The 14,419-nt window shown below is 36.6% G+C and overlaps 2 protein-coding genes across 2 annotated transcripts; one reads left to right on the forward strand and one right to left on the reverse strand.

The window, feature by feature from the left end:
* Positions 1-454: 454 nt before the first annotated feature.
* On the reverse strand, positions 455-9,438 carry LOC134744683 (PRADC1-like protein). The gene is made up of 5 exons (XM_063678590.1): positions 9,244-9,438; positions 8,723-8,859; positions 7,656-7,771; positions 5,670-5,795; positions 455-3,974 (listed from the first exon to the last, which is right to left on the reverse strand). The coding sequence occupies exons 1-5, from the start codon at positions 9,335-9,337 to the stop codon at positions 3,803-3,805; spliced, it is 645 nt and encodes a 214-aa protein (XP_063534660.1). The 5' UTR covers positions 9,338-9,438; the 3' UTR covers positions 455-3,802.
* Positions 9,439-10,019: 581 nt separating this feature from the next.
* LOC134744765 (uncharacterized) lies at positions 10,020-13,251 on the forward strand. Its single transcript, XM_063678679.1, has 4 exons — positions 10,020-10,209; positions 10,557-10,754; positions 11,483-11,643; positions 12,905-13,251. Exons 1-4 carry the CDS (start codon positions 10,195-10,197, stop codon positions 13,167-13,169), a joined length of 639 nt encoding a protein of 212 aa, XP_063534749.1. The 5' UTR covers positions 10,020-10,194; the 3' UTR covers positions 13,170-13,251.
* Positions 13,252-14,419: the final 1,168 nt, after the last annotated feature.

A 14,419-nucleotide genomic window follows, 5' to 3' on the forward strand; every position in this document is an offset into this window, starting at 1 on the left:
CATACCAATGCCATTTGCGCACCAATTTTCTGGCCCATTTTCGTGCCCGGTCTTTACGAAGTAACATACATATAAGTCTATGCGAATAATGGGGTTTTAGATGTCTGCTTATTAAACTACTAGGACGAAACTTTATGACATCACCGGGAACAGGGCCAAGTTTTCTGTTTTTAGAAACTTTTTTCGTTCTCACGTATTTGGATAAAGGGTCATACAGGAAAAATTATAATATAGATCTTTTATCTGGGGGCAAAGCAGTAAAAGATCAAAATATTATTTCATCTCATTATAATGAAGTTTTTGGTATAAGTAGACATATTATACACAGTAAAACATTGAGCTTAAAACATACAAAAGATTATGTACAAACATGTATGCAGGGGTGCTAAGCTAATAGTTTTGCTGACCTATAAAAAAAAGGGACCTTATTGTCGATGGCGCTTACGCCGCACAGCGTCGCGCGGCATTGTATTTATATCAGAGCATCGTTTATAATAGCGTAAGCGCCATCGACAATAAGGTCCCTTTTTATAGGAAATACCACATATGGATATGCATTCTTACTGCCAAGTTTGTGCAGGGTTAGCGTGGCCAGAGTCTATTAATCAATGATGTATCATTCAGTTATTATTACTATAGAGAAGCCATACCAAACAATGTAATTGTCGCAATCGCAACCTGTACCACCCGCGCGCGATTCACGCTCCGCTTCCATAATTTGTCGTCGGCCGACAGCAACTCATGGCTTAAAATACTGGTTCTCTGTGCCGGTTCTATACGTAGTAATAATATTTCAATGTGATGTGACATTACTCAGATACATCAAAAAGCTAAATTGTCAAGGTTCGACATTGAATTAATGATGAATTTTATTGTTAAAAATAACCATGTCGATGACTTGCGTCGTAAGGCTGTTGATTAAAAAGTGAGGAAATCAACGCTATGGTATGGATCAAATTTTCTTTTTCCTAATGTATCTGAGGAAGTCCTTATTTACACCTGCATTCCAAAATCGACCTACAATATTTATAAGTTACAATAATTAAATAAATAACAAATCATTTCGTAGCTAGCATATCGCAAATAATATAAATTATTGACTAGCAAACACAGGTTATTCTAAGGGCCACCCCACACTAGCGTCTCCCGAGCTTCGGCGTCTACGCTGGCGCAACTACGCAGCGACGCCATTTTCCATAGCTCTGACTAGACGCTAGTGTGGGGTGGCCTTTATGGAGGTCATATATATTATATTTTATATTACATATATTATATACACAATATATTATATTTGTTGTGTGGGGTGTGTACACTGTAGGTACATTGTAAATGCCCGACATAATTAATTACATCTTAATTACACTTAACAAGGAACAACACGTTTTTGTACCCTTTCCATCTCTTTCGTAAAATAATTTTTATATTCTTATAGTTATTTTATTTCTTTTAACTGCACTATCATAAGCATGTAGTAAAAAGAAAAAGATCTAGCTGCAAATAAATTACTCTTTGGCAGGTTATTCTTAAAATATCATTTAGAGGATCTCTTTTAAGTTGATGTTCTACAATTTATTTTCTAGTTATAAGAACAATATAATTTTAAGGGAATGTTATTAATTAATAGCACAATCAGATTAAGTCTCACCTCAAAATCCTTCCAAAGATATGAAATTTAGTATGTATGTTAATTAAAGGTCTCTTTTTCATGTCCACACTATTTGACATTTGGGGACCTCGAGGAATCGTAGCCATCTTGGAAAATGTGTACCATCCTGGACAAATTTGCGTTTTACTCTAAATATACGTTCTCTATGAAAATATGGTGTAAGGCAACATTAAAGCTTATTAAATTCTACACAAAGAAGTCCTAGATAACTTTGCGGAAAAAATACATCTTGTTATAGAAAATAATAGCTGAATCCAGATTTAGCGCTTATACCCTTTCAGGGGATATTCTCTTAATATGAAACTTGGATGAATATGAATTCCACTTTTGTCTATACATTTGTACACGTTCTACTCCAATATCAACATTTTACTCGACTGCGACTTAAGACATGTCAAATAGTGTGGATATGAAAAAGAGACCTTTAATTAATATACACACCAAATTTCATATCTTTGGAAGGATTTCGAGGTGAGACTTAATCCGATTCCGATTGTGCTATAACCACATTAAAGGAATGTGTAGTTACAGTTACCAATAGAAAACAGTGACTTTAGTATTTGACAAGCGAAACATTTGAAAAACTAACCCAACTCTTCTTCTTCAAGCAAATTCTTTCAAAGCCTGTTAAATATGCACACGGCACAAACATACATACATTTCTAAATTGAGCATAAACTGGGTTCATTTGTGCGAGTTCATTAAAACTTTATTGATGGTAAATTATAACTGGTTGTAATTTTTATCCCATAAATAAGTATAAGACTTTTGGTGAACTAACCTCACCAGATTCCAGTTTAAATCCATTGTAAAAATTATCTTGTAAGATTTTAAATCATTCCATTTGTACATAAAGTGACACAATAGTAATAATTACAAATGTAAAATTTTCATTTTCATTTAAAGAATCCTGCGGACTGCAATTGTAGTATCTTTTTCTTTATTGCTTAGTCAAACATTTTTAGTATTCATTCTGAGCAAAACGTTTTTAGTATACTTTATAACACATAGTAGGTAACTATCACATCACCTCTTTAGGGTTCCGTACCCAAAGGGTAAAAACGGAATAGGGTCCCGTACTAAGACTTCATTGTCCGTCCGTTGAAAGTTTCACAGATGACGTATTTCTGTTGCCGCTATAACAACAAATACTAAAAACAATGGATAATGGTACGTAATCCTTCGTGCGCGAGTCCGACTCGCACATGGCCGGTTTTTATAAATTAATCAAGAAAAGAACAGTTTAACCTATTCCATTTTCATAGTTGTAGAGTTTCATAGCTGGCGCTATACGACGCCATATGTTTTGTAGTAACTGAATTGCAAAATGTCAACAATAGGGAGTATTACTGCAATGTTCTGCCACCAGAGTGCAGCACTAGCCCGTTTAGACCGTTTATTGTACCGTTAACAAGTTTTTGACAAGTCTTCAGAGATAATAAAATATGACATTGATGCACCAAGATGGTTTGTTTACAGAGGACATACCGGGAAACGCGAATCCGAAATTTCGCTTTCTGCCTCTTTATCGCTCGTATATGCAAGAGTGACAGAGATGTTAGATAACGAAATTTCGATTTTCTTGTTGTGCGATAGACCCTCAGATTGTGGTAGTGGCGCCCCCTGCGCAGAGTTTCGCGTAATATTCTCTATTGACAACGCAAGGCAACACGTAATGTACGGGACCGTACAGCAATATCTTCTTCAGCTATCAAATTCTAAAAACGATATTTTAAGACTACACCAATTGGTTTAATTACTCGTTGATTTTAACTTTATCTATACAAAAGTATAAAACAAAGTCGCTTCCTGCTGTCTGTCTGTCCCTATGTATGCTTAGATCTTTAAAACTACGCAAGGGTTTTTATGCGGTTTTTTTAATAGATAGAGTGATTCAAGAGGAAGGTTTATATGTATAATACATCATCATTGCACCAGTGCGAAGCCGGGGCGGGTCGCTAGTAATCTATACAAATAGAGAACTATGTCGGGCTTAATCTCGTATTGAGAATTTCATAATATTGTATATGTTGTAAAATGACATAATAACCAAGTCATCTGGTTTTCCCACTCTCCATTCTTCTAAATTACTAAAAGGTAACCTTTAAACTATGTACAAAGAAAGCTTTACTAGTTTTACCACGCGATCCAAGGAGGCTGGTTAATTTTGGTAATGGGTACGTGCGTCATATTGACGGGCAGGTTGACGATGGCGTGGTTCCTCTTGAGCCGGCGCAGCGTTCGCAGGATGGTGGCGCCGCTGCGGCCGAGCAGGAAACCTGCAGGGATATTTACTTCTGTATCCATCCTGAAAATTACAACAAAATATGGGGGCTAGGCGAAAATTGTAAGAGGATTCCATCATGACCTTTTTATTAACTTCGTTCCAACCATAGAAAAATAATAAGTAAAGAAAGAGTGGTAATTCCATAATCAGTTTTCGCGCCTTATTCCGTAGTCGACATCTAACGTCAAGTAGCAGAACTCTCAGTACTGCTACCCGATAATAGATGTAGCGGCAAACAAAAAGTCTAATGCTCAACGATTTTCAGCTAATATTATAACCATGAAAAAAGAGTTCCAGTTACTCTGGTTATAATATTAGCTGAAAATCGTTGAGCATTAGACTTTTTGTTTGCCGCTACATCTATTATCGGGTAGCAGTACTGAGAGTTCTGCTACTTGACGCTAGATGTCGACTACGAAATAAGGCGCGTTTTGGTAAGAAAACTGATGTATGGAGTTACCACTCTTTCTTTACTTATTATTTTTATGTCTTTCCATATCACGGGACCATGGGGTCCCGGACCTTTGGGAGGCATGCGTGGGGCCGAGGCCAACAGCGCAGAGTCCCTTTAAGACACTTTATTCTAAAAGCAAAGGATACACGTGGCGGATATCATCCCCGAACGCACAATGTGATACATCCGAAGATGGTCCCCGCCAGGTGCAAAGACTATTGCAGTGCAGCACTTTTGTGCTGCGATGGGAACTAAGGTCATGGGCTATAGATTTGAATGTTGGATGGACTGGATAATGGGCTATGGGAGAGACTAGCGTACACCTGCCGTGACAATCAGTCTCAATATTGTTAAAGACAGGTGGTGACTCGCCAACTCATTTAGTGGGCCCTACAACGGCCGCACGCACAGTGCGACAATAGAGCAAAACTTCAGAGCGGCTGTGAGGTTGTCGAGAGGTGAGTCTGCGGTAGCCAGATCCCGGTAATCCGTTCAGCAGGAAGCCGGCGTTATGACATTTTACACTTCCAACCTGGAGCATAGGTCCCGCTCTTTTATTTTTATTATTATTTATTTTATTTATTACAATCAAATGTTAAAAATTACAATTGAACAAAGCTCCACGAAACGCTGGGTTCTATATGGTTCCAACCGAGTGTTACATGAACATGATTTCCTCATATCTCGTGAAAAGCAGTATTTGCCACATGGTAGCAAAGTTATTGGAACGAAGTTCCGTATCACACGGTACGGACTTGACGGATGAGGGCTAGGCGAAAAAAAGTGTAAGAGTTTTCCGTCACGACCCTTTCTTAACTTCCTTCCAACTTCCAACCGAGTGTTCCACCACACTCGCGCATTTTTTATTATTTTTAAAACATATTTAATTATAATACAGTATAATATTAGTATGGACAAAGATTCATTGATGTGATGTGTCATGTCTAAGACAATTTCGTGCTTTTAATCGCTGTACGGTGCCGTACAATATGCGGTAACTCTGGTTGTCAAAAATAAAATTTGGCATACCCAGTGACCACAAAACGTATGGCGCAGTACAGCGCCAACTTTATCTCAGATTACATCACTTCTACAATCAATAACTTTTTTGTGTGTCGTTTCCAAGCATAAAGTCCCACTTTGTCGCTCGCCTTAAGGACGATTTGACACATTCTTCGTATAAAGATACAAGCAAATCTCGTCCTTATGGCAAGCGAACGAGAAGACCTTTGATTAGACTTCGAGACATATGTGTATCCCACCTGTCATCCACCATTTCAATGAGATGGTCCATCGAGTCCTCCCACTTGTCCACGGACTCCGTGATGATTATCGCTCTAGCGCCAGCCTGCTGGGCCTTCACAGTCTTGAACACGAATGAACATTCACTGTAAGTAGTAACAAAAGTTGTCAAAAAACTAAAAAAATAATAATGTATTAGGTAATGAAAGTATCGATTACCTACATGACGCTATTTTTAAATATTTCTGATAAAGTTAACAACCAAATGTTTGGCATTCTTGCTAACTTAGCTTTAAATTAAATTATATATTCTGCTGATTCATGCAGCTTATTGAGGTAGATGATAAGATGACATACACGTCACATTCCCCAACAAAAGTTGTCATTGTGGTGAAATGCTCTTACAATATAAGATAGATAATTTATCTATGGTTACTGAAATTCGAATCGAATTGATGGTGTTATATAAAACAAAAAATAATTGATTAAAAATTAATAAGTGGGTGGGGTAAACAAAATGTTCTATACCCACTCTTATTATATTATTAAAGTTCATATCATTTTGGGCATCAAATTTTCTGAGCTACTTCAGCTGATTACTGTATGCAATTTATTACTAGGCTTGAAATACATAATTATATACAGTTACACATACAGTAGAATCCGCTTATCATGACATTGAAGGGAAGTGACAAAAACGTCAAACTAAGCGGATGTCATATTTATAAAGCATAGTTGATTAACGTTTTGTTTTCTTTTTCTTGTGTTTTTTGTTTTTCCATCTTCGAATCCATCAAGTCGTTTGAGGAAAACCGCCTCACGACGTTAGATGTGAAACGACAATTGCGCAAGGAAAGACCTAAGCCCTCCTACGTGTATATGTACAATGCGGCCGGTCAACTACTGTCGTGAGTGTAAAAGAGTTTTTAAGAGCAAGTTTGGCCTGGCCAGCCACATAAGAGCTCATGAGAGGGAAAAACCTTGATTGTTGAAGTCGCCGTCATCGAAATCGATGTGGAGGACTATATATATTTTTGTAATTATTTCCAAATTGATCTCAAATACCTTTGTGAGAGATGCGTTTTTTAAGGGTCTCCGGCAAGCTCGGTTCTCTATACAAACGTAGTTCCGCTCTCATTTTAAAACGACTAACTAGATTGCCCTGAAACTTTGTACTTACAATAGGATAAGGTATATCTATGTCTGTAATTAGTTTATGTAGCTTCAGATACCATAGTTTAAAAAATACAGCGAAATTAAGTTCATACAAAACTTGTTTTTGCTCTAGTTAGTTTGTTTTATAAACTGGAGCTATGTATATACTAATTTCAGACTTAGATATACCTCGTGTCATTGTATGTGCAGTTTCATTACAATCCAACACGCAGTTTTAAAATGAAGGTGGAACTACGTTTGTATGGGAAGGTGCAATTCGGCTGAGAACTTTTCACAGATGATTAAAACTACTTTAACGCCACGCACGCACCAAACGTCCTCGCAGGGAAAGACGTGGGGACGGCCACGAAAACCAGCATAAGTGGACATAATTTCATGAAAATAGGATTTTAGGTCAGAGTAAGCGATTTGTTACTATAAGCGAAGTCATCTTATCCAAATTTGTCACAAAGAATTGTATATGAAAACCTAACTTCGCACAGTAATTACGCCATAGTAAGCGGTTGGTCAATATAAGCGGAGTCATAATAAACGGATTCCACCGTATGTGTTTAACAAGTAAATTATTTGGGCTTGAAATAGTACATTGTGCCTTATGGGCGGTAAGAAGGTGATTACGAGTAATGAAGGTCTATTAGAATGGGGCTTTTAATGACTGTTTGTAATGGATCTATATTTAGATTCCTAGAGTTAGTATTTTAGCTGCTTAGTATTCGGTTGCTTAGAAATTTTCCGACTATTTTTGGCATATTCGCTTTTTACTGCATTATATTATTTGGTGGTATCCAACAAACAAACAAATAAACAAAAAAACAATTTTCAGTACCTACCCTCTCTCAGACAACGCAATATGGCCGGTAAGCTCATCAGTATTCAAAATATCTGAGCAACTATGAATGGGTACAGTTGGCACTAAACGGGCTTTTTCAAAGTGAAAGCTCTGATTCTGAAATTAAAAGATGTCACATGTCAACAATAATAATATAATGTAAAAATTTTATTTAACATACAAAGAAGGAAGTCAAGAAAATGTGACTTGTTGTGACAAGGGGGAGGTGAGGTGAGTTCCCACAAACTTTGTGACGTTACTGTAACTTCGTCTGTAACCCAAAACTGTATTACAAGGATAAGGAATCGATTTTATTTATGTAATTTTAGTTCAATCAATCAATTAATCAATCAATATTCATAATCGGTTTCGTAACTTTCGTGTTAAATAACATTTTTAATATTACGTTAATTACTTTTATCAAAAATATTTTTTATGAAAATAATAAATGTAAATAAAATATATATAAATATTAGAGGACATCTTACACAGATCGACTTAGCCCCAAACTAAGCAAAGCTTGTACTATGGGTACTAGGACTAGACGACGATATACACAGATAAATAGATACTTATATACATAGAAAACACCCATGACTCAGGAACAAATATCTGTGCTTGTCACACAAATAAATGCCCTTACCTTCGAACCCAGGACCATCGGCTTCACAGGCAGGGTCACTAACCACTAGGCCAGACCAGTCGTCTTTAATACCTAATTTGAATTCCAGATTTCGTTGAAAACAAATAGTGATGTCACACAAGGGGGAGGGGTTTGCCAAATGTGACCCTTACTGATAAGACGTTATTGAATATATTTGCAAATCAATGCAAACTAGAATAATAAATTCAAAAAAATTAATTAAACAATATTTCCTTGTCAGCCAACTCACCACCAGAATACTTGGGATGGGTGCTGATATAACAAAGGTCGCCTAGAGGTCATGGGGATCCATGGCATCAGTCACAAATGCTAAAGGTACTGGGTCAAATTATTTATTTCAGTTTCTAATTTACATAGCAAAACACTCAAGTGTGTTCAACTTTCAAAAACACAACAAAACTTACAAAAGGAGCTCCAAAATCTTTAGCTGGCCGAATCCGAAAGGAGTAGCCCAACTCGGGAGGATCCACAATCTCGAAGAAAACATCTCCAGCAATGATGTCAGCCGTTGAAGAGCCATCATAGAAATGGAGATCATTTGCTTAAACATAAAAAGAGCATTATTTATTTATTTTTCATTATTTGAAGCTCTGGTTTCCTAGGATAGCGCTGCCATCATATACCGGCCGTCTCCATACAAAATACTACTCATCCATGTTTAGCTGTATCATTCTGTATGGAGACAGCCGCCGGCCGCTATATGACGGCACCGCTACATCGATGTAGGTATTGTACATCGATCCACTGCTATCCTAGGAAAACAGAGCAACTCCCACCATCGTTACGCGATTTCACAGAAAATGTATGAAAAATTAAAAACTGCAGGGGGTTGGTTTTTCACAAGTGTGCAATAAGACAGTTGATTAGATAACATCCTTATTAATTAAAATAACAACGAAATAATCATAAATATCTTAATACTTACCACCAGGTGAAACATGTGAAGTACACATCAGCAATAATAATAAATGTAACATGGTGAAGGACTTCCATAAAGGCAACATATTAAGAAACAGCATTGCCGATTGTTCTTTGAAACATAATTATGATATTATTCGAAGAATCATTCGTAATTGAGATTTGAGAAAAAAAGCGTGAATTCTTCGCCTACTTAACCAGAATTGCCACATACGAACTGACACAAGCTGTATTTTTCGATATTTTTCCGTGGCCACCGTAAAGTCCAAGTAATGGTAGCTGAAATGACAAACTTATGGTATGGAAAGCAAAAAATTAAATTATAATTGACTTTTTTTATTATTTTTCCTTATCATAGATTTTTTCATTTTTTACACAAACATTTGATAGCAGCGTTAAATAATTTTAAATGTACAAATGTACATTATCAATCAAATACGTGATACGGACCGTTGTTTAGTAGGCAGCATGGAGACTGTATAAAGGAGATAAATCTCTATGTACGAAAAGTGTCCATCAAAAAACAGTAAGTAGGCGGCGCCACCATACACCGAAATACTACCAAAAACAACCCACGTAATTTGGTCGGGTTATTTGTTGCCTTATTGGCTTATATGGTTCATGTTATACTCATGTCCCAGAGCCTAACTAGCGCCACCGGAGAGATTAGGAACTATTATTTACAGCTGATAAGAGATTGTCGTCCTTTCTATACCGTCCATAGTAGGCAGCAGTCGGACTGCAAAAAAATAAAAAATGTCGGACTGCCAAGTGTCAAGTTGTCAACGTCATACAAGTGTCAATCATCAATCAAGTCAAAAAAAGGAAAGAAACAAAGATTAAAAACAAAAAGAAAAGAAAGTGCGTGGTATTTGTTTCGTTTTCTCCAGTGGAGAATCTCCACACTTTTTTTTTTTTTTACTTTTAAGGAAAAACCGAATAAAGCAAAGGATTTACCATGGATATTCCTAGCGTAAGTATTTTTTGTAAGTATAAAAATAATAGAAAAAATATTTGCATTTATTTTAATGTACATACTTACAAAAATTCAACATTATCAATATTATTGGTACATATTTTTATTATATATAACCGCTGTATTTTTTTAATGTCATTTTGACATACTTATTATATATATTAAAATAGTTGTAGAGGAATATTTGGTTAAATATTTCCAAATATACCTTTTGTAGTGATTGTATACATATGTCAGGACCACCTTACATGGTACTGTAATTTACAAATTCATTCGATTACTTCCTTCTTTTCCATTACATATTTGAAACAAAATATGTATACACTTACATTGGGTAATTTCAGGTCCCTCTAGAAGGCCCCGCCGTTAAGTTCAGGCGCACCCAGGCTACGCGCCTGCGACAGCAGCATAAACTACTGCTTCATACATACAAATGTCAGAAAGATGAGGCGCGCGCGCAGGCCAAAGGCCAAAGCTGGCGGTGTCGTGTCATGGGCTGCCAGAAAATGAAGGGAATTGTTAACCATATGGTGTCATGTCCAGTGAGTATTATCTGTCACTTTGGTTAGAGTAGTTGTATTTCTTCATCAATAAAAAACCGGCCAAAAGCGAGTCGGACTCGCGCACGAAGGGTTCTGTACCATTACACAAAAAATACCAAAAAAAACATGTTTGTTGTATGGGAGCCCCACTTAAATATAAATTTTATTCTGTTTTTAGTATTTGTTGTTATAGCGGTAACAGAAATACATCATCTGTGAAAATTTCAACTGTCTAGCTATCAAGGTTCATGAGGTACAGCCTGGTGACAGACAGACTGACAGACAGATGGCCAGCCTTAGTAATTTTTACCCTTTGGGTACCGAACCCTAAAAATTTATTACAACCAATGTGGTTGTGGATAGGTACATTTAAACATATCCCTTAAAATATATACAATGCTCTTATAATATAAGGTGTTTTGGGATAACTTTGAAAGCGGGATAATTTTTAAAACCGCCAATATCTGCTAAAATTAGAAGGACTTCATACTTTGGCAACAGGCTACTGCAACATTTACCAAGGCATCAGCTTCCTGTTGCAATTGTAAAACATATTCCTAGTTTTATAGATAGGTATGTGTAATTTTCAGAATTACCACACTTGTGAAAGAACCCCAATGCACCTTTAGATTTCAGTCAGAAACTGTTCTCTGGTTCTGGTTATTGAACTTTATTAGTTAATATTAATGTAGGGGAATGTTCTCAAAATGTATGTATTACTGTTGCAGGCTGACAAGAAATGTTCATGGCCATCTGGGTGTTCGTCTTTGAGAAAACTGATGCGGCATTATTCAAAGTGCACAAAAGAATACTGCCCAGCCTGTACACAGAAGACAGAGTGGCAAATGACTGTACCAGAAGAAGAAAGAAGTGCAATTGTTGATTTACTGTAAGTTCTTTGTCATCTCAATTGACATTGACCAATACCATGCCGGTGTAACCAGGGTCATAGCTAACTTTAAGCAAGTAGTATTTACACTATGGGAAAGATTTTCCCCTTATTCATACAACTTTACAGGCCTGATTTAGTTAAATTATGTTTTATCCCTTTCTTACAAAGGTCAAAATGTTTTTTTTTTTTAATTATGGCCTATTATTCTAAATGAATGTCACATATATGTATAATTTGTGACAGCATCATGGCATTCAGCCATTCAAAAAAAACTATAAGCAATATTTTTGGTTCGTTATGACATTCTGCCATTACGCTGTTTTTCCTTTTTATATCTTATTTGTGTTTATTGAATAATTCTTTCTATCGCCTAGATATAGCCCTATAAAGATTTCTGCGTGACTAAATAACTTTGAAAAAAAAAAATCTTTATAGGGCTGTATCTCCTAAACCGTGCGTCGTAGCCGTAGTGCAAAAATAATCAAATTTTCGTTCCTCTTTAATACCCCACGCATTGAATAACCTATGACATAAGGACATGAAACAATCATCATCATCTTTATTTTATTATTATTTCATTACATGTTTGAGAAAAGCACTATATGTACATACCTCAGCGTGAAAATGGGTTGTCGGCCTCATAACTATCCTCTATGTGTAATTAATGTAATTATGTATTCGGCTGGCAATCCCTTACTTCCCGGCCTCTGTAGTAATGTGCTATTACACAACTGCCCAAAAGAATATGTGACAATAAGAAACGCTAGTTCTGTAAGTAGTACCGAGCTACTAATAATGGCGCTGTATGCAGCTCGGGTGCGCGCGACCCACCCCTCGCGACCCACCCCTCGCAACCCGCACGATTGCCCTGTCTAGACGGCTTCGTCGAATGACTGTATTGTTTTATAGACTTATAAACATGTACTTTTTTTACCAAGAGTGGGTTATTTTAAAAAAATAGGTAGTATTTTATGCTAGGAGGATATAACTAAACGGAGTAGCCATTAACAGGCTCTCTGTCGAAAATAGTCGGCCAATGATCATACACTATGTATGGACTGACGTTTATCTGACATGGCTATTTTTACGTTACGTATACATTTGTCGTTCCCCCTCTCCCGCAAAAATCGGCAGACTTTTTTGTACAGAAAATTACAGACGTGGCGTCTCCGTTTGTTTATATCCTCCTAGACTTTATGTCAAGTCAATAACATTTACTTTTGCAACTTTTTTTTCCTTTTTATTTTCTTTTTTTTAGTGTGAATATGGTTCCAGACTCAAGTTCATTCTTTACCATGTGGTTTTTGAAGAGTCGCTCCAGCTTTCCTAATGAATCATACATGAAGGTAACGGAACGCTTCGCCTATATCACGGCTAAAAACAGGGACGAGTACTTCCGCTTGCTGGCTACGCACAAGTTGGACATAGAAATGGAAATAATGGACATAGAGAAGGAACTGAAAAAAAGACAAGATGAAGTACATAGTGAGTCGGAAGAGCCCGACATTCTTGAGCCAGTATGAAACATGAGATGACGTTCATTTTGGCGTTATATTTTTTGTTGGTGCTTATTAAGAATTTATAAATAAATCATTATAAATCCACTGTTATATGGTTATTTATTTAATGGGGAATATTACGGGACTGCGTAGGGGGCGCCAGGGCGCCACTACCACAATCTGAGGGTCTATCGTGAAACAAGAAAATTTCTTTATCTAACATCTCTGTCACTATTGGATATTCGAGCGATAAAAAGGCAGATAGCGAATTTTCGGATTCGCGTTTCCCGGTAAGTCCTCTGTATACAAAGCGCTTTAATGCATCAATGTCATATTTTATTATCTCTGCTCTGTAAACTTGTCAAACACCTGTTAAAGGTACAGTATGTAAACGTTACTCTATGATTTACTAAAAAGGTTAGCTAGAGTCAATTTCGCTGATTAGCGAACTAGACTCCACACTCGCGTTCGCGCATGAGGGAGGGAGCTTAATCAAAATTTATGTCTACGCAGTAAAATAAAGACTGACGATACAATAATCCTGGAAGAAACATTTGTTGTGTATATATTATGGCTTACTTACTACGGCGGTTTTCACATTGGATGTTTTAATGTGCGACATCACATGAACATAGCGGTACGTAATAGCGCTGTCTCGCTCATCTACCGGAATGCGTGCGGTCTGCATCAGTGGGATAACTTGCCTTATTAGGCATAACATCATTTTTCGTTGAAATAATAGGAAACTAATTTATCCAAAACTCAGCCGTGGGTTTTTTTTCATAAGTTTTAGCTAGGTACCTAATAACTACCCGTTTAGGTAGTTATTAGGTACCTAGTACAAATTTGAGCAGCAAGCTCTATATTACAATTGCATCCACATTGCATCACACAAAATAGCTATTTCTGTAAACTGGGCTTTTGACCGGGATACAATGTAGGATGTAGGTATATCAACTCGACGTGGCACCGATAGAATATGGCCACGTGTAGTGTTGTCTTTGGTAACGGGAATAACCGTGAAATAAAATACCTTAATGAGCTTTCTTGCATCCCAAACGCCTAGTTTTACGTATTGTTGTTACAAATTACAAATTATTTCAAACCACTTAAGTTTATTTTAATAAGGGTAGTAGATACGCCGGTAAACAATATATTTTTGTATTATTAAACTTCGACGTATTTTAAATATAAGCAAAAATACAGGTTGAAGCTTGTTCAGTTCAAAATTACATCTGTACGTAGAACGAAATGGCAATACATTTTTTACTACA

Source organism: Cydia strobilella, chromosome 10 (genome assembly GCF_947568885.1).
Source record: "Cydia strobilella chromosome 10, ilCydStro3.1, whole genome shotgun sequence".
Classification (NCBI taxonomy): domain Eukaryota; kingdom Metazoa; phylum Arthropoda; class Insecta; order Lepidoptera; family Tortricidae; genus Cydia; species Cydia strobilella.

Excerpts from the sequence above, each read along its gene's own strand:
- LOC134744683 (XM_063678590.1), bottom strand. The coding sequence starts at position 9,337 with ATGCTGTTTCTTAATATGTTGCCTTTATGGAAGTCCTTCACCATGTTA. Across the intron at positions 8,860-9,243 it reads TTCACATGTTTCACCTGGTG|CAAATGATCTCCATTTCTAT; the intron begins GTAAGTATTAAG and ends TTTATGTTTAAG. Across the intron at positions 5,796-7,655 it reads ATTGCGTTGTCTGAGAGAGG|TGAATGTTCATTCGTGTTCA; the intron begins GTAGGTACTGAA and ends TACTACTTACAG.
- LOC134744765 (XM_063678679.1), top strand. Across the intron at positions 10,755-11,482 it reads ACCATATGGTGTCATGTCCA|GCTGACAAGAAATGTTCATG; the intron begins GTGAGTATTATC and ends TTACTGTTGCAG. Across the intron at positions 11,644-12,904 it reads AGTGCAATTGTTGATTTACT|TGTGAATATGGTTCCAGACT; the intron begins GTAAGTTCTTTG and ends TCTTTTTTTTAG.